Raw genomic sequence first — 19,198 nt, forward strand, 5'->3', positions numbered from 1 at the left:
TACTGTATCATTGTGACGGGGTTCCCGGGGTGCAACCTGAACTGTGGGACCGCTGAGCCCTCTGTCCCACCAACCTGGGGTATCCCTCTCACACTGTGATGCTGTTGACAAGCTACAAACCTCTGGCAGGTACTGCACTTACACAGACATCCACAGGCAGGGACACACCCAACAGAGTTACATGAATGCTTCTCCCAGCCACTCATGAACCGACAATAGAGAGGCTCCAGCCAATTCTCCCCAGCTCCCCAGCCTTGCACCCCCGAACTGTACTGTCTTGCCCTGGTCAGAAGCCTGACCAGTGTAAATTCATTACCCAGTCTGCACCTCCCTCAATGTGGACAGGACACGCACTAGTCTTGGTAATGTAAGCTGAGATTTCCCAACCAAAACGCACTGTTTTAGGTAAAATATAAAACACATTTATTAACTACAGAAAGATAGATTATACGTAATAAGCGTAGAGATCAAAGTTGGTTACCTAAGAAATAAAATAAATTGGCAGTCTAAGTTCTATAAACTAGACAGGACTTGAATCAAGCAGTGTCTCGCCCTGATAGATAGTACAAACAGGTCACAGATCTTCAATACGCAGTCTTGGAATTCTCCTCCAGCCTGGAACCCCCTCACCTGTTCAAAGGCTTTGTCCTCCAAGCATGTTTCCAGGTGTTGAGCTGTGGGGGCAGTGAAGCCAAGTCATGATGTGACTCCCCCTCTTTATAATTTCTTCCAGTTTGCTGGAAAGATCTATCCTCATGAGGTGGGGGTCCTCTCCCATTGGTTAAACATTCTCCATTGTCTACATGCTCTCTCTGAGAAATCTCCATTGTATACAGTTCCTGGGACAGTGGATTCTCTTTAATGAGCCATCAGCACGTCAGGCTACTCCATTGTTGTACCTGAAAGGTTGGTTGTGGGTGTTCCCAACCTCACAACATACCTCAGTAACATACACATAGCAAAACTTAGTATACAATGATAGCACATACAGTCCAACAGATATTAATGTTCAACAGATCAAGACTTTTAAAATGATATCTCAGAAGGCATACTTTGTATGAAACATAATTATATGATAGTGGTGAATATGGGGGTTTCAGGGTGCTGCATTGAGGTACAGAGTGCCACAATCATGCAATACATTTGCACTGCAGTTGATTACGGCAGGTTCCCTTCACAGGGGATAACTGGCAGGTGGAGATGCTTCTGCTGCACCTTTTGGGACCCCCTACTCTTTTCCTCCACACTTCCACACCTCATAGAGCAGAGAGCATCCTGGCAAAGAAGAAACAGAGATGCCTTGAAGCTGAAAGGAGTTTTCAGATAGGGAAGAGGAAAAAGCCAATGACTGGGCCCACACCTTATTCATAGGAGGAGGGAGCAGGAAAAGCACAGCAGCTCCAGGCCAAATCTGCTCCTTTCTTCCCCATGAAGGTATTGGCCCAGCAGCCACCTCCCTCCTCACCCACTCTGTTTGTAAGGGGGCAGGGGCAGGAGGAATACAACCTGCTGAGTCTGGCCAGCTCTCCTTTCATTGTAGGCAGTTCTGCTACAGGGAAGAGAGTGAAAGGAAAGGTTGAGCGGCAGCCCCCAGGAGCTGTAGCAGCCTTTGGGAGTCTTTGCAACCCAGCAGAAGCAGCAGCCACCATCCTTAAGGGAAGAAGAGGGTGGCCACTCACTGCAGAGGAGACCGCATTAATATTGTGTGTACGCATGTGTGTGTGGCATTGATTGGGATTATGGCAGAGATCTAGGGTGGCATAAGGCAGCTGGCTTGAATTGCATGAATTTTATATGGGTGAGGAGGAGCTGCATGAATTTAATTGAGGCATTTTGTACTGAGACTGTTCATCCACACCACTCTTCTTGTAGTCCCAAATGGTAAAAATGTGGAACACCTGTGTGGTGGTGAACTAGAAACTAAAGATTGTTTCAGCATAAATTGTCATTAAGGATGTTTTCTCTAAACCAGTTGTGCAATCTGTTATCTGCTGCTCCCTCTGGCCCTAAGTAACCTGTAACACATTGCAAAACTCATGTAATTCTTTCACACAGTAAGAAGCCATAGTTGAAAACAGATTTTGTACTTGAAAACATTATTTCTTATGGTCTGATGTACATAAACATATAGAGTACTACAGTTCAGTTTGTCGCATGTTTTGTTGGTAGTGTAATATATTGGCAGGTTTATTAAAGGTTGAGAGGTATGTATCTGATTTGTGGTTTTACATTGCAATATGCTTATAAACTGAAATCTCGGTCCTTTTTAGAACTGAGGGAAGATGGTTTCCAGCCCCAGAACTTCTTAGTCCAAGGAGTGAAGGCTTTACTTAGTGCTTTAAAGTTATGGATGAAAAAAGAAGTAAGTGCAAGTGGATTTGTTTATTTGTTGTTTGTTTCTAATTTTAAAATGACATGAAAGTCTGAGTCCTTTTAGAGTGTAGATCTTTCATCCATTTGTAAGTATTAGAAAACGTGCTAGAAATTACGGATGGATGGTTTCGGGGAAAGCTGTCTGAGATAATGTCATACAATATAAAACCATCAGTTATTATAGACCAATTACTATATTTAACTCTTGGGATTGCATTTAATCCTGCTTTCTCTTTCCAGTGTATGATAAAAGAGTTAGATGGCAATCACATGAAGTTTCCCCATGTGAAATTATTATTGCGTGTTGGCAAAATATACTTTGTGTGTCCACTGATATCACTTCTGTACTGCAGAGATGATCAGAATTTGGCAGAAATGTGTTCTGATTTAGAATTTGCTTTTGTTTGCCTCCACATTTTGCACATATGGTGCACAGTAACTTAGACCTAATAGCCTTTAAAAGCGTATCTACAGAAGTGGCTCCTTGTAGGTACTCTAAAAGAGATTAAACCATCCATAAATGAATATGAGGAGACCCTAAATACATTAGTACACTGGGATCCCCTCTGGAAAAAAAGTATTATATTTGTTAGCTCCGCCTCTGGCAAAGTTACTCTGTGTGGGGGAGGTAAGATTAATGGGATCTTGTTTTCCCTCCCTTTTCTGAATGAAAATTTAGTTGAAACAAGGAGCTCTGAAGACTAAATTATTGAGAGCAGTAAAGGGAGAAGGAAAAACACAGGACCATAAACCAAAGAGATTCTGAAACCACCCCACTTCCCCCACCCGCCAAAGAAGACAGTACTGCTTTTGTTGGGAGATTTGGAGTTCAACACTTTATTCTCCATTTCCCTCCTCCCTCCACTATGGTTGTTGGTCTGATCTACAGACTTATCTGAAAGCTCAAGAGGGGACCTCTTTGGCTTCAGGCCCATTCATCCATGCTTCTACGAAACTAATCACTGCATATCCATCTCCTCTCAGGCTTTTCTTTGAACATTCACAGTAAGCTAAAAACTGGAAGAAGTTTGAATTGTAATTTTGCAGAGAAAGTATGTTTGGTTGTTTTTTTTTTTGAGTGCCCTCTGTGTTTTCCCACTTGTGGGATATAGCGACTTTTGGAATTTTTCTAGCGAGCAGTGTCAGTTGGGGCCATTTTCCCCTTCCCTCCCTCACCCCCCACAAAGGATTCGATGGTTATAAAAGGGAAGGGGAATGGCCACAGCCACCCTTCAGTTCCCTTTTAACCACCAAAGGTATAGTGAGATTGAATCATATGCAGTATCATTGATGTTTCTTATCTATTTTGTGCTTTTTGGTTCTGCCTTTTTTGGGCTATTTTCTTTTTTGTTAAATTAACAGTACAGGTTTCTTCAGTTTGAAGAATAAAGAAGAAATGCTACCCATCTGGATGACCTGCAGGAGCCAGGGTGCTGCCTCACACTCCTTTTCTAACAAGGGAGGTTCTTGAGACTAAGTCTGGTTTTGATCAAGTTCAACATTGACTTTGAACATCCGCTAGCCTTAAGAGGCTCTGTGTCCAGCTTAAGCAACATCTATCTCCCCAGTCTTATCTGAATGAGCCCACCACTGAGGTCTCCAGGTCAACCTAATTCATTGTCAAGGTTCTAGCATTGCCAATATTGAGGTTGAGGTCCACAGGTCCCATTGGGTTGATTGAATTTCATGCTGACACCATTGGCTTGACATCTCCTGAGCTACTAGGAAACAGCAAATAAATCAGTTAATACATTTTGACTGCCACTCTTGGAATCTGATTGCCTTAGCACCGGAGGTCTGTGTTCCAATCAGATTAGGTCCTCTTGTGCTGGCACAGCTGCTGCTTTAGTCCTAGAACCTATTCTGTTATGGTGCCAGGAAGACCTTGGACTTTGTCTCCTATGCATAAACTAAGGATAATCTGCTTTGGGCACAGATGCCTAAGCAGTCTTCTCCTATTTTAAATTTACCTGTACCTGAGTACTCAGATAGCAACAATGCCCAATGGGAAGGCATTCAACTTCTTAATCTCGGTTGGGAACCCTAGATACATAGTACCAATTCTTCAGAATTGTTAGTGAATAATGTTGTTCTTCAGCCACAGCAAACAAAGATTGCTACCTATAAGGTGACATTTAGATTGTATCACTTTTTTCCATGAGACAAATTCTAGCTCTTTATCAGTCCAACTAGCCGCAAATGTCCATGAGATGCTTCCTTTTAAAACTGTGCTTTTAAAAAATACCAGAGAACCTTGCTATGCTGACTTCATCTATCTTAGATGTCAGAGTATTTGTGTGTCTCCAAACTTTGGTCCACAGTCAGGTTCTTTAACAGTATAACTGGGTGATACCTTTTACCCGGGCCACACATATGGCCTCCAGAAGACTGGAACCACAATTCATTGATGCTGCTTACTCCTGAGTCACTTATGTCTCAGATCACTGAAGATGCAGAAAGTGAAGGAACACATGCTCATCAGAGAATTCCTTTCTCACATCCCTTGCCATTTACAGAAATATTTCCATATGGTAGACTTGGGACCTTCACCTTGTTATCCAGCTTTTTTAAGGAGTATGGACTCTGGTGGAGGTGGAAGCTCCACATTACGGTTCTGGAATTGAATGCTTTTTGTCTAGCATGAAAGTATTCCTCCCTTTAATCAAGACCATAGATTCATCGACCAAAACCACAAATTCTTCATTAAGTCTCAGTCTGCCATTATGTATTGTGTAAAGAGTATGACCGGACTAGACCTCCTTGTTACCAAGGAGAATATCCATTGTCTCCTGTTCTGCTAGAGAGGTCACTTTAGGGTCAAACAACACTGTGTTCCTGACAAACTCCTTTTTTCTTAAATTGGAATTGGGAATTCCTCTGTTCCATTCCATATAGACCTGCCAGAGCATACACATTTAGAACATAGAGCATTTAGAAAGAAATTGAGAGGCAGCCAAAAAGAATGAGCGTCTGAAGAAGGTAGAAAAAGATGTTATGCTGAAACAGGTTATCTTGGCAGCCCTGAAAGATGAAAATGGTGAAAGGACATTAGAAAGGAGCAAAATAAACAAAATATGTACAAAATTTGACAATGATCTCTAGTCCTCACGTGTCAGTGTCCAGCATACACCATCAAGGCAGCAGGCTACAGAAGAAGTTCACGACATTATGTGGGAAGAAATCAAATATGCAGTTCATAACATCAGGAGAGGGAAGGAGCCCAGGAGTGGATGGAATATCTCAAAGCAGGGGAAGATACTCTCTTCAAAGCGTTGGCGCAATGGTTCACCATCTACATCAATAGTAAGCATGTTCCAGATGCATGGAAGAAATAAAAAAACAATACTATTGATGAAGAAAGGCGATCCAGAAGAATTGAGCAACTACTGTCCAATCACATTCCTCTCACAAGTGTATAATGTCTTCTCCACTGTCATACTCATTTGGATTAAGAAGGATCTTGAAATGCATGAAAGCAGAGAACAAGCTGGTTTTCACTCAGGGTATTCGACAATTGATCACATCCACTCAGTTTGGCAGCTCATCAAAAAATGCAAGGAATACAAATTACCATTGTGTCTTGCATTTGTCGACTACAAAAAGGCATTTGATATGGTGGAGATTCATGCTGTACAAAATGTGCTCAACAAAATCGGAATCAACCCAATGTACATTGACCTGCTGGAAAAAATTAACTGTAATTGTTTGACAGAGATAACATGATTCAATGTCCCGTGCATTATTATTATACATAGAGGAGTCAGACAAGACGACACTGTTTGCAGCAGTACTGGAGTTGCTGTTCAAGAAATTATACTGGGAAGAAGGAATTGGAATTGATGGAGAACAGTTAATGCATCTTCTCTTCGCTGATGGCTGTAATATTGGCAAAGGACACAGCAGAACTGGAGAACAAATTGCAGCAACTGCAAACACTTTTGCATGATATTGGGTTGGAAATGAACAAATGGAAGACTAAGTGGATGCGAAATGAGCATTGTGCAGCAGGAATCATCACTGTAAACAAGAAAGTAATTGAGGAGGTTGACAAATATATTTACCTGGGTCAGCACATGAACAGAGACATCTCGTTTGAAGGGGAATGCAGTAGGAGAAGACAGGCGGGGTGGCCAAGTTTCAACAAAGGCAGAGGAAGAAAAATTCACTGTCACCCAGAGATCAGTGGAAAGGTGAATGTGTAAGATATTGCTCTGTGATCACATATTGAATGAGGCGATCAGAAGGTGTACAGAGGTGACTGATATAGTGCAGGCAATGTATAAATACAAAGCGGAGATGTGCAGGTCAGGTAGTCTCACAGGCAAGACAATAGGTGAACAACCTGCATCAGTGACTGGATCCCCAGAGACCACAAGCAACCGCTGGGCATACTGAAAATGCGCTGGGCCGATCTCATGACAAAAGTCTTAGGCTAGAAATGGAAAGAACGTGCTCGCAACAAAACAGAATGGTGTGATGTCGACTTGTGCTCGTGGAGGGACAGACAAGGACAAGCCGGACAAAGGTGATTCCATATAGGGGTTCTTACTGAACTCATCACTGTTGTATCTGAGTATGTTCCAATAGTGTATTAAGCAAGATGACCAATGTCACATGTTTGTTCTCTGATCCTCTCCAGGGGGAGAAGTATATGCAGGGGCCTGTCTTGTTTTGGTAAGGTGTTTTAAAATATATATGTTGGTATGTATGTTAGAGAAGGAAAGGTCAAAGAAATGTGCCTTGCACTTGGAGTGGAAGATGGGAAGATGTGTGATGGTCTTTTGTTCCTGGGGGAATTCATTCTGCTTTTTTGGAGTGGTCCCTGGGAAAATTCTGTCTCCTGCACAGATGAGATTTACCTTTATTGTGTAGTGTTCTCTTGCACCAGAGGAGCAAAGTTGTTGGCCTCAGTCTTCATCCTGGAGCTTTAGGTGGTCTTTTAGATACTCCATGGTCTGAGCCCAGGATATCCTGAAGATGACGATCAAGACCTTAAATTCAATTCACTGTTCTATGGGAAGGCAGTGTAGGGAGCAGAGGTCAGGTTTGACATGCTTTAGCGTGTATTGCTAAAAAGATGTGCTGCAGCGTTCTGCACTAGGTGGAGCTTCCAAAGTGCTGAAGGCTTCATGATCAGATATATTGGTATGTTTATTCCATCTGAGAGTTGACAAAGGTGTGAATAATTGAGGCCAGGTCCTCATCCACCAGGATGAGAAGGGGTCTGCTAGCCAACTGGAGATGATAAAAAGAGCTACTCACAATACTGCTGTGTGAGAGTCTAGTGTCTCCAAGGAATCCAAAAGTAATCCTAAACTACAGATTGAATTGACCAATTGTGGATGTGTGCCTTCAGTCAAAGGAAACTTCACTGTGGGTATGTACTCTTTTTAGTATGTTTTCATCTGCCCACCAGCATCATCCATTTCTTGCTCGGGTTCAGCTTCGGTCAGCTGTTCTTCATCTGTGAGCTCATCTCATCTGTGCACTGGGTCATCTTGATGGTGGTAAGGTGGTTATATGTAGTGAAGGATAGGTAGAGCTGTGTATCATCTGCATATTGCTGGCCCTTGAGTCCATGCATCTGACCAGTTCACTTAGTGGCTGCATAGAAATGTTGAAAAGGATTGGAGGGTGAAATTATGGTCATTTTCAATATTCGCTTGACCTGCCGTCTACAGCTGATGCGTTTTTTGTTTGTTTGTTTTTGTAGATTTGCAATCCTTGTTTACCTAGAATGCCTCAGCCCACTTTTCTAGGAGGGGTTGTTTTGCTTGCTAAACTCTAAGTGGGAATATGCAGAGGCCACTCGAAGAAAGAGGTTACGTCCAGTAACTGTTCTTCGAATGTTGCCTCTGCATATTAATACTTATGACCCATCTTTCCCTCTTCTTTGGAGTCTCAGGTCTGGTTCTGCACTTAAGTTTTGCCGACATAGATTTGTTGATTAGGAGTGTGAAAAAAATCACACCCTTGCCTGACAAAGCTATGCCAGCAAAAGCTCTAGTGTAAATGCAGTTACACTGGCAAAGAAGTCCTTTTGCTGGCATAGCTTATTTTGTTCAGGGAATTGGTATAAGCTATACCAGCAAATGAATTCTTGCTGGTATAAACTGTCTCCACTACTAGGGTTTGCTGATTTAACTAAACCAGCAGCACTTTCTAGTGTAGACAAGGCCTTAGGTAAATAAATGTGAAATTAGGGAAGGAACTGAAGGGCAGTTGGGGCTACTTCTCCTTTGAATCATCTGGGGGGATAGGGACGGAAGGCGTGAGTAGCCCCAGTGTGCACTGCTTGCTCGAAGAACAACAGTTACTGGTAAGTAACCCCACAGCAGTCAATTTAATATTTTCCATAAAATCAATTATAATGATCTGAATACAGCTTTAACATTACAGCTATGTATTACATCATCTGTTAAAGGAGAGCCTGCTCTTTCCAACTATCAAAAGAAAACTAGATTCTCAAAAAGGTGCCAGAAATATAAAATCAGTATAGGTTGATGGCTGATTGTTCAATACAGTGTATTTCATAAGGAAAGAAGGCATTAGTTCTCAACTAAGGTAGTCTCTGATTTCATCCCAGTCATTCTGTATACTTGTACTTTTTCCTGTATGTGGCTCTTTGCAGAAGTTAGGTTATATAGTTTAGATCAGTGGTTCTCAAACTTTTGTACTAGTGACCCCATTCACATAGCAAGCCTCTGAGTGTGACCCCCTCCCCCTTATAAATTAAAACTCTTTTAAAGAAATTTAACACCGTTATAAATGCTGGAGACAAAGCGGGATTTAGGGTGGAGGCTGACAGCTTGCGACCCCCATGTAATAACCTCATGACCTCCCTGAGGGGTCCCAACCCGCAGTTTGAGAACCCCTGGTTTAGATGTTAAGCAAATTCTCAGTTAACTAGCTAGAACTAAGCCTTCATGTAGGTCATTTAGACTACTTACACTGACTGAAAATAAATCTATGGGGAAAACCCATCTATGCGCAGATATTGTCTAAATGGATTAAAGTGAACACACACTATTATGGCTTTGCAGGCTTTTCAATACCGTAAGGCTTTGGATCATGCTCTACCAGGTTTAAAATAGGCTCCATAGCTGAAATATACAAGGATGCTGCCTGGAGATCAATTCATGCATTTACTCAGCATTGCTTTTGATGTGGCTTTTAGATCTGAGGACCAATTCAGATTAGTGTTGTGACCTTAATGTAACTGAATTCTCTTCAGACCCCACCAGCTTTTAACATTGTTACTATTAGTAATTTCCCCAAGTAGGGTTCCATACTGACCATACTCAAAGGAGAAAAAGAAGTTGTTTCCAGTAGAAGTAGTCAGTTAAATAGGTTGTCAGTATGACTTCCTGTCCCCACTTCTTTAGTTTCTTAGCTAAGGATTCTGAGAAAATGGAAAGTGCTGAAGGATAGTTGATGTTGCAATCCCTTAAATATCCTTGAGACCAAACATGCAGTGATGCTTTCTAGAGTTCTGACTGGATTCCCCTGCATGTATATTCATTCATATTGTCAATCTACTCTAACTATTACTAGTAAGTACTCTGGCTTAATTTGAATAGATTTTCTTTGGATCTAGACTTTTCATAGTTTCCTCTACTTTATAGTTGTCTACTATATAGACTTGATTTTTATCTTAGTATAACTTATTTTATCTTTTTCCACTGTTCACATACAGCTTGTAACAGAACATGCCTTTGAAATTCCCGACAATGTTAGGCCTGGGCATCTCATTAAAGAACTCTCTAAAGTGATTCGCTCTGTAGAGGTAAGACTAGAAGACATTACTGAACTACACACAGGGTACTGTGTTTCTCTTATATCTTTGAATTATTGTGAAAGCTGTCATATTTACAAAAAGGGTACTTGATCACTTTGAGCTTATAGCTTTACAGTAGTTGCAACTTTAGGGTCATTGTTTTCTGCAGTGTCACTTATTTATTGTCCTTGCCATTTATTTTTGAAAGTAGAAGGCCAGGTGGAAAATTTTTGGAGGTTGTCTAACTGCCAGTATTTCTGATTAACCAAAAACATAGCAATTTTTAAATTGCATAATCTTTATTCTAAAATTAGAAAACTTAAATCTTTTCAAAAGCAAGTGAAAACTTCTAAGAGTTCTAGTTTTTAAATATTTACAGTTTTTTTTAAGATTATGCTGTTGTAGGGTTATACATTTGAGAGCCCTTTCTTAGATCTTAGTATTTTGTCTCCTTCCTTCTCTCCTTGTCTGTCCTTTTTTCTTTTGAACATTTTCTGCTTTTTTTTGTCTGGTGTATCACCATCTTTTCTTTTTCCTTTATTTTTCCTTCTCTGTATTTTGTATTGGGCATATTGTGCACTTTACTACTAAGAGTCCTTCAATGATTAGGATTCCTAGTCTCTTTGCAATGAGCATAGTCCTGTGATGAGAGCAGTGCTGGAAACTGAAGAGAGTAGTGGTCTGCTGACTGTAGTGGGTATATGCCCTGTACTTCCTTAGTGTAAACAGTGGTTAAGGCAGCAGAGTTGTCCTGGCAATTTTTATCAAAAATCACAGAAAAAGTAAATTTAGTAGAAGTCACCAGATTTAGGAGGAAATGATGTATAAAATCACAGGAATGCTATTTAAAAGGGGGAGCGCTGCAGGGATGGTTGGGTTGGATCATGGACACACAGAAAAATCCGGGGCACACAGAAGAATCGTGGTATTTGAAATTTTTACCACTGTTACAAACATGCTGCCCTAACAATTGTATGTGGTGGTGGGTGGTGGTGGTTATTATATTGTGGTAGCACTTAAAGGCCCCAATTAGGAGAGGGGTCTCCTGCTGGATGCTGTACAGATCCATCAGAAAACACAGTACCTCCCCAAAAGACCTACACTTTTTTGTTTCTTTTTACGATTTTTCTTTCATTTATGTGAATGGGAAACCCTAATTAAATGTTTGGACTTGTCCCTGACAGACCCCTCTGAAATATTTGTTTTCAATTAAAGGAGGAGAACAGCAAACCAGTTAAAACTCAGGGAATTCTTGGTATGTGCCCAGTTTCACGATCCTCACATGAAGCAACCTCTCCTCACCATTCCAGAAGAAAAGTGAGGAAACTGCGAGATCATACGACCAAAGTTCCTTCTAATTTGGATATCCTGGAGCTCCACACAAGGGAGGTACTCAAAAGGCTGGAGATGTCCCCATGGGAGGAGGCAAGTATTACATTTCATGGACATAAAAGACAAAAACTAGAACGTATAAAAAGTTTTTAAGCCATATATTAAGATGTGAAAAACAGCATAGGAAATTGGATAAAAAATGTATTATAATGCCACTGTATAAATTAGGTAACTCTCACCTAAATTATTTTGAGAGATCTAGTCATCCTATCTAAAAAAGGATATAACAAAACATAGGAGACTGAGAGGATAAAAATGATTATAACATGAAAGTGCCATAATCACTAAACAGTGATTTCACTAGAACAGTGAAAATATTGGAAATATTTAGATCAGACAGGAGAGGTTGAGATAGTATGTTAGAAGTATGCAAAACAGTGAATGTCATAGAGAAAAGTGAATTGGGTACTCTTATTTGCTGTTTTCTCATAATACAAGATCAAGAGACATTCCATTACACTGAAAGGCAACAAGTTAAATTTAATTTTTATATACAAAAATAATTAACCTGTAATTATTGCCACAAGATGTAATTGAAAAAGAGCCTAGAAGGATTCAAAAATATTTCTCCATTCATATGGATATTGAGGACATAGAAAATACATTAGATGAAAAACTAAAAGGGATGTAAACACTCCTGTTTCAGAGGATAAGCCATTCTTGGAGTTAGGAAGAAAGTTCAATTTATGGGCAAGTTACTGAGCATTGTGGGATTTTTCCACTGGCAGAAGCTAGCTAGTGGGTGTGATGTTTTGGGGTCCACCCAGACCAGTAAAGGGTTCTGTCATTCTCTGTCATGTAACTTTGGGGGCCTTTGGGCTGGTTCAGTTCCCTGACACCAGTATGGCCTCAAGCATAAGGTCTCATCCTGGTTCTCACCAGCCTAGTTACTCTTTGCTGAGTGACACCAACCTTCCAATTCCAGGTCTCCCCAAATACATCCTCCCCAAGTTCTTAGTTACCAGATACTCAGACCATTCGCCTTTGGTGTGTCACACCCAAGGCATGAAGCCAGCCCCCCAGTTATTAGCTTACTTTGGCATATACATGCTCCACACCATTTGCACACTAGAGAGCTGCTTGGGGTAAAAATAAAGTTTATTTAATAGAAAAAACACAGATTCAAAGATGAAATAGTAAGGAAAGCAAACATATGCAAGTTACATAGAAAATAAACAGAGATGCAAGCTCAGGCTTTACACTTTCATATATTCGATAAAATCTTTTTTCTAATAATAGTTACTGATTGTCTTAAAAGTTTCCCAGCATAGATCCTAGCTACAGGAGGGATTCAGTGTTCATGAACAGTCTCCCACAAAAAGACATTCCTCCAAGTTCTGGATGCTCTTTAGTTCAAACTTCTTCCATTTTAAGAGTTTGCAGGGTTTTTCCTTTAGTCAGTATAGATACTCAAAATGTGGAAAATTTCCTTCTTTCTTAGTTTCCAAAGACTCGGGTTTTCTTTTTGGTTTTAAGCTGTTCTCATTTGCTGTGATGGTTCCTCATTATTTTTTTCCTGGACTAGGTACTTGAAGTCAGGTGCATCTGTTTGTGGAGGTAGCCCCCCTCTGCCTGATAGGAGGTATTGCTGAAGTTGCCACCACAGTTTTAGTTTCAGTTTCTCTCCCTCTCACACATTCACACTCACACACCCTACCTATCTACCTACCTGCCTTCATAACCTGTATACTTAACTCATAATGACTATTCAGTTCAGTGCATTACAAGCTTTCATAAAAGATCTTATTTGATAAACTCTTGTAGTAAAATAGCATAGTATGTAATCATTTGGTTTAATTGTTTAGTTTGTTGGGTTTTAAACCTTTTTGTCCTCCCCTTGGAGTGTCTGGACCAGGTAGTAGTTGCCATACCAGTTGCCCACTTAGCCTTCGATTTGCATCACCTTGTTGCTGTTCCTATGATTTGAGAACAAGGATAACTTCTAGAGGGAGCAGTTTTCAACATACTTGTCTGGAAGGATGTTTGTTGGCATATAGCAATGGAGGGTGGTCACAATAAGCAGAAAAAAATCCATAGGTGAGGGAATGAAATCCAGCAATTTTGTATTGCTTATATCCAAACCTGTTCTATCCAAGCCATTGATAGCCAGCTTCAGCTTTCCTCTGCTGGCTATCAGAAATATTCACTATGATCTTTTGGGGAGAAATGCTGCTGTGGATTGCAGAGAACAGAGATTTGTGTAAACTCTTGTCATTTGGGGAAATAATAAACAGTCCTGCTTTTGATTCTTTAGGACATAGCAAACTCTAAACTGAGTGGAAGATTTAACAAGCCCTTTCAGCCATCTTCTACAGTACCTGAATGGAGAACAAAGGACAATGATCTACGCCTTCTGCTTTCAAATGGAAGAATTATTAGGTATAAAAAGTTGCTTATGGATCACTTGTTCCCAGTCATTTTGGATTGGCACACTCATTTTTTGACAGAGTTCTTCCCTTCTACTTCTGGTAGCTTGTGTCTTCCCTCACACTTACAATAAGGCTTCATGATGAAAGCAGAGTGGAGAAGGGTCCACTAGCACCTCTGTGATTTCTGTGATGCTAGGGAAGCAAAGAGGTACTAGGATGGTGGGAGGGAAAGAAAAAGGAGGTGTCTTGCATGTGCATTTATGTTGTATTACATTCAGTTATTTGATTAAACTTCAAATTGTAAATATTTTTAAATCCACAGATTTGTTAGAAGGGTAAAGTAAATACTCTCCAAACAAAAAAATTCTCATCAGAAATACCATAGGGCCAAATTTAATATGTTCAGAGTCCAGGTTCCAGGAGGAATGTGAATGTACTAATAAATCTTCCCAAAACATGCTGACACAATTATGATACACAAAAAAGGAAGTAAAATGTAGAACATGTGGCTGTTACTGCAGAGGGAATGCAGTGGGGAAAAGTTTGGTAAAAGGAGAAGAAAAGGGCAGTGTGAGAATGAGAATCTTGCCTCTAAGAGAATATTGCAAATAATAAAGAATGTGAATGACTATTTTATGTAGGACTCTGTAAATAATATACAGTTCAGTAAATAATGCTTGTAATATTTTAATTTCTTGTGAGATAGAGATGAGCGACGACCATTTACAGATCGAAGTCTTTACACGGCAGATAGTGAGGATGAGGATGACAGGACGAGGTCAAAAAAGACAAAGACTATTAAGCTGGAAGACCAGAGCTCAGGGTTGGAAGGACAAGGGACTGCAGATGCCCAGAAACCACTGAACAGTAAGCTTGTTTTTGCTGGAACTGAACAATTCAGCATCCTTTATGACCAGAACAAAGTCCACTTGTACTGTGAACCTTGTCTGTGGAACTTTGTACCAACCAACTGGAATATGGCTTTTCACCAAATGGTTCTTGCTTTAGGTACATTTGGTTAAGTGTGTGATATGTAAATATGTAGATAATTATGAACCAGAAACTGGTGCCTCCAGCCTTTAAGATTTGAGTTGAGCTTTTCACTTAAAGCAGGAATTCAACCTCTTTGTTACTTATGGAAAAATACAGGGTTATCCTTCCTAAAATTACAGCACTTATTCTGAGTAAAGAATAAATTTTCTGAGAATTTTCAAGTAAATCTGGTAAATAATTTGAGCAAAAATTAATTTGAAAATGGGTCCTTTAAGAAATTTAGCACCCAGTGTCAGACTTAATTGAATTATAGACTTTTTGAACTTCCCTTATAGTTAAAACTCACCGAGATTTTGTGCATAGGCTGCAGTTGTGCATAGGCTTATAGTAATTTTTTGACATTATTCATCTTCCATGGGTGCAGATTGGCTTCATTTTCACAGGGGGTGATGGTGTCAATTTTGAAAGAGGGCAGTTCTTTGTGAGTTTCTCTGAAGAAGATTTATGCACCAGTTTCTGCTGATAGACAAATTTTCAGTTATAAAAAGTAAAAAAAAATCTTCAATTTGTTTTCAAAAGCTATCCATTGCACCAGTTTTACTCAATGGATAAAGCAGGAGGGAGGGGTAAAGTAGGGTATATGTGGATGTATGCATGCACATGAAAGTTGTAGGTGGTGCAACAGGGAGGCGGAAACTGGGGCAGGTCGGTGCCAGGGAATGTGGAAAACAGGTAGGGAGGGGAGTAATTTGCAATGTGTGCAGGGGAATATAGAAAGCAACAGGCATGGAGAATTTGAAAGACAGGAGTGAGAAGGAAATTGGATGTACCTTCCATCTGCTTTGCACTGCTCTGGCAAAACAAAGTAGCGGTAAAACTGGCTGGTGTGCTCTGGCTGCTTATAGGAACTGCCATACTGGATCAGACCTGAAATCTATGTAGTCAAGTATCCTGTCTCCAACAGTCACTAGCACCAAAAGCTTCCAAGGAAGATGTAAGATCCCAAAATAGGCAGATGTAGGATATGTCCCCCACGTTAGGTCTCATAATTAACGATTGGCTTAAGCCCTTACGCATGAGGTTTAATATCCCTTCTAAAATTTGTTCTAGCATTAACTATGATAATTCTGGATATTTTTGTTACCCAAACGTCTGATCCCTTCTTGACCTCAGTGGTTTCCTGTGGCAATGCGTTCTATAGTCCAAGTACATGTTGTATGATAAAGTATTTCCTTTTATTTGCTACCTTTAAATTTTATCAAATGTCCCCTCATTCTCATGTTATGAGACAGGGAGAGCAGAAGCTCCTGATCTACCATCTCTAGATCATTCATTATTTTATGTATATTTATCATGGCCCCTTTTCATCCCCTTTCTAAGGTGAACAGTCTTCATATGAATTTTTCCACGCCCCAAATGTTCTTGCCATCCTTCTCTGAATCACCTTTAATTCTTCAATATCCTTTTAGAAATGGGCTGACCAGTACTATGTTCAGTATTCTGGCTGAGGCTGTACCATAGATTTTATATAATGGTATTATAATTTCCATATTGTTCTCCATCACATTCTTTATCCTAACACTTTGTTTGCTGTTTTTCATGGTAGTTGCACATAAAGCAGAATTGAGCTGTCTATAGTGATACCCAGGTCCCTTTCCTGAGTTGATAGTTAGAACCTTATAAGGTGTATGTTCTCTCCCCCCCACCCCAAATGTCTATTACTTCACTATTATCAACATTTAAATTCATTTGCCATATTTGTTGCCCATTCACCTAGCTTGATAAGGACTGAAATCCTCTTTGGTCTTGACTAACCTAAACTGTGTGTTCATATCTGCAAATCACTAAAAAATCACATGGCAATAGTCTCCTTGAGATTCTTGTTTAGTTTTCGTGTATGAAACTTTTAATTAGAAACAACAAGGAAATTCCAAGACAAAAACTGTCAAGATGTAGTTAAGATTGAGACTACACATCAGTAATTTGGGGTAAAGGCATCTAGAGAGAGAGATCTCTCTTAAAAGGAAAGTGGCTTCACTAAATAGCATAACATAAGATCTTATAGATTGTTTGTTTGTTTTTTGGACATTTGCGGGGGCTTTTGAAACCAGATGTTGCAAACTAAATACATGTGATTATTGTTTTTGAAGGCGAATGTGAAATGATAGATTTAAGAACTAATTTTGTCCTTTATTTCCAGTGTTCTTTGAAAGTGTGAAATCAGAACTCAGGAATGGATCCTCAGAGTACTCTGATATTTCTGATTCAGAAGAATCTGAGCCTGATTGCACTACCCAGGTAAATGCTAGAGAAGGAAACAGGAGTTGGTCAAATGAAAATCAAAATAGTATTTATTTATTTATATTCATGTATTTACATCTCTGGGTATATGTACAAAACAGTTTTAAAAATCCATTCATGTACAAATTGGGCCAATATCTAAAACTAAAAACTATCCCAAATTTGCTCATGTACCTAAATCTCTCTCAGACTCCAATACTGGAGTGTCATTGGCACTGTCACGATTTCTTGAAGAAGGATCTTTGAGAGTTGGACCACAAAGGCGTTTGTGTAGGATAATAGGGAAACCAAAGTGTATATGTCATGAGCTCTAGTGCCGTGAGCTCATTCACATCCCATTCCAGATATTGATCTTGCAGGGAAAGTGTTGTGTGATTTGGGGCAGGTGGCTTGTTATCCCATCCTGGTCAAAAGAAGATGGAGGTGACTGTAGGGAGGATCTGGAATATGTTCTGAGCAGTCCTGAGGAAGGAAGTGCAGAACAAGCTAAGCCTGCAGAAAAGGCTTGAGTTTAGCTGCTTTGATTTCTTTGATGATAAAGCCAAAGCTCAAGAATGGGGATATGAGTTTTGACTATACGCTTCTTTAAAAACAGGTTGGGAAAGTACCTACTCTCATGCCCTCAACTGCTTTTGAAAGCATAGTGCTCCTCTGTAGAGACTCTCTTCTGTAATACACATGCTGTTTTAATAAGTCTTGCTTGTGCTCAGCACAAGTTGAAACATATGTAAATGGTAGATGCAAATATAGCAAGGCAGTCATTGTGAAAGTTCTGCCAGGAGTCACTGGGAAGCTGCAGCCTCAGTCCTCCTTTTGTAGTCAGCCAAGCATGAAACTGATTTAGAATTACAGAAGAATTTTTGAATTTCAGTAATGTGCTTTTGGACTGTTAAGTGTTAATACTTTTTCACTGAGGGTTAAGTTGTGTACTGAATACCTATGACCTTCAGAAGTTCTGTCATCTTTATCTTACTTTCATTGTCTGAGTAGGGGGTAGAGACCTTGTCATGCTTCTGTCTGCATTCATGGATGGCATCTGCAGCAATTCAGCTCAAGTTATATATATATTTTTTGAGCTGTAAGATCAGTAGCATTACATAGCAATGCAGTTTTCCCTTGGCTATATGTAGCCATTATTGAATTATTTTTGCATTGATGTTGATGATGATTCTTTTAGCACCTGTATTTTTTCTTTTCTCTTCATTTATAACATATAATAGTGTGTTTGGCATGTTTAAATTAGAGCTGTCGATTTAATCGCAGTTAACTCACACGATTAACTAAAAAAAATTAATCACGAGTAATTACAGTTTTAATCGCACTGTTAAACAATAGAATACCAATTGAAATTTATTAAATATTTTGGGTGTTTTTCTTCATTTTCATATATATTGTATTCTGTGTGGTAATTGAAATAAGTGTATATTTTTATTACAAATATTTGCACTGTAAAAATGATAAAAGAAATAGTATTTTTCAATTCACTTCATACAAATACTGTAGTGCAATCTTTGTCATGAAAGCGCAACTTACAAATGTAGTTTTTTTTTTTTTTTGGATTACATAACTGCACTCAAAAACAAAATAGTATAAAACTTCAGAGCCTACAAGTCCACTCAGTCCTACTTCTTGTTCAGCCAACAGCTAAGACAAACAAATTTGGTTACATTTATGGGAGATAATGCTGCCCTCTTCTTATTTATGGTGTCACCAGAAAGTGACAACAGACATCAGGGGCGGCTCCAGGCACCAGCATACCAAGCACATGCCTGGGGCGAGAAGCCGTGGGGGGTGGCTTGCCGGTTGCCAGGAGGGCGGCAGTAAGGCTGCCTTCGGCGGCATGCCTGTGGGAGACCCGCCGGTCCCGCGGTTTCAGCGGTGAGTACACCGAATGCACGGGACTGGCGGACCTCCTGCAGGCATGCCACCGAATCCGCATTACCAGCAGACCTCCCGCAGGTGTGCCACTGAAGGCTGCCTGACTGCTGTGCTT

The 19,198-nt window shown here is 40.0% G+C and overlaps 1 protein-coding gene across 2 annotated transcripts in view; it reads left to right on the forward strand.

Annotated features, from left to right (window-relative positions):
- Positions 1-19,198, forward strand: part of KDM7A (lysine demethylase 7A) — a 96,521-nt gene that overhangs the window by 56,178 nt on the left and 21,145 nt on the right. For both annotated transcript variants that reach the window (XR_005583216.1, XM_039483027.1), the window contains exons 10-15: positions 2,271-2,362; positions 10,070-10,159; positions 11,366-11,575; positions 13,797-13,921; positions 14,618-14,778; positions 17,105-17,202. Coding sequence is in view for 1 of the 2 variants with exons in the window: in XM_039483027.1 (XP_039338961.1) it covers positions 2,271-2,362; positions 10,070-10,159; positions 11,366-11,575; positions 13,797-13,921; positions 14,618-14,778; positions 17,105-17,202 (776 nt within the window). In the remaining variant the exon portion in view is untranslated. The remainder of the gene's footprint in view (positions 1-2,270; positions 2,363-10,069; positions 10,160-11,365; positions 11,576-13,796; positions 13,922-14,617; positions 14,779-17,104; positions 17,203-19,198) is intronic.

This window comes from Mauremys reevesii, linkage group 1 (genome assembly GCF_016161935.1).
Source record: "Mauremys reevesii isolate NIE-2019 linkage group 1, ASM1616193v1, whole genome shotgun sequence".
Taxonomy (NCBI): Eukaryota; Metazoa; Chordata; order Testudines; family Geoemydidae; genus Mauremys; species Mauremys reevesii.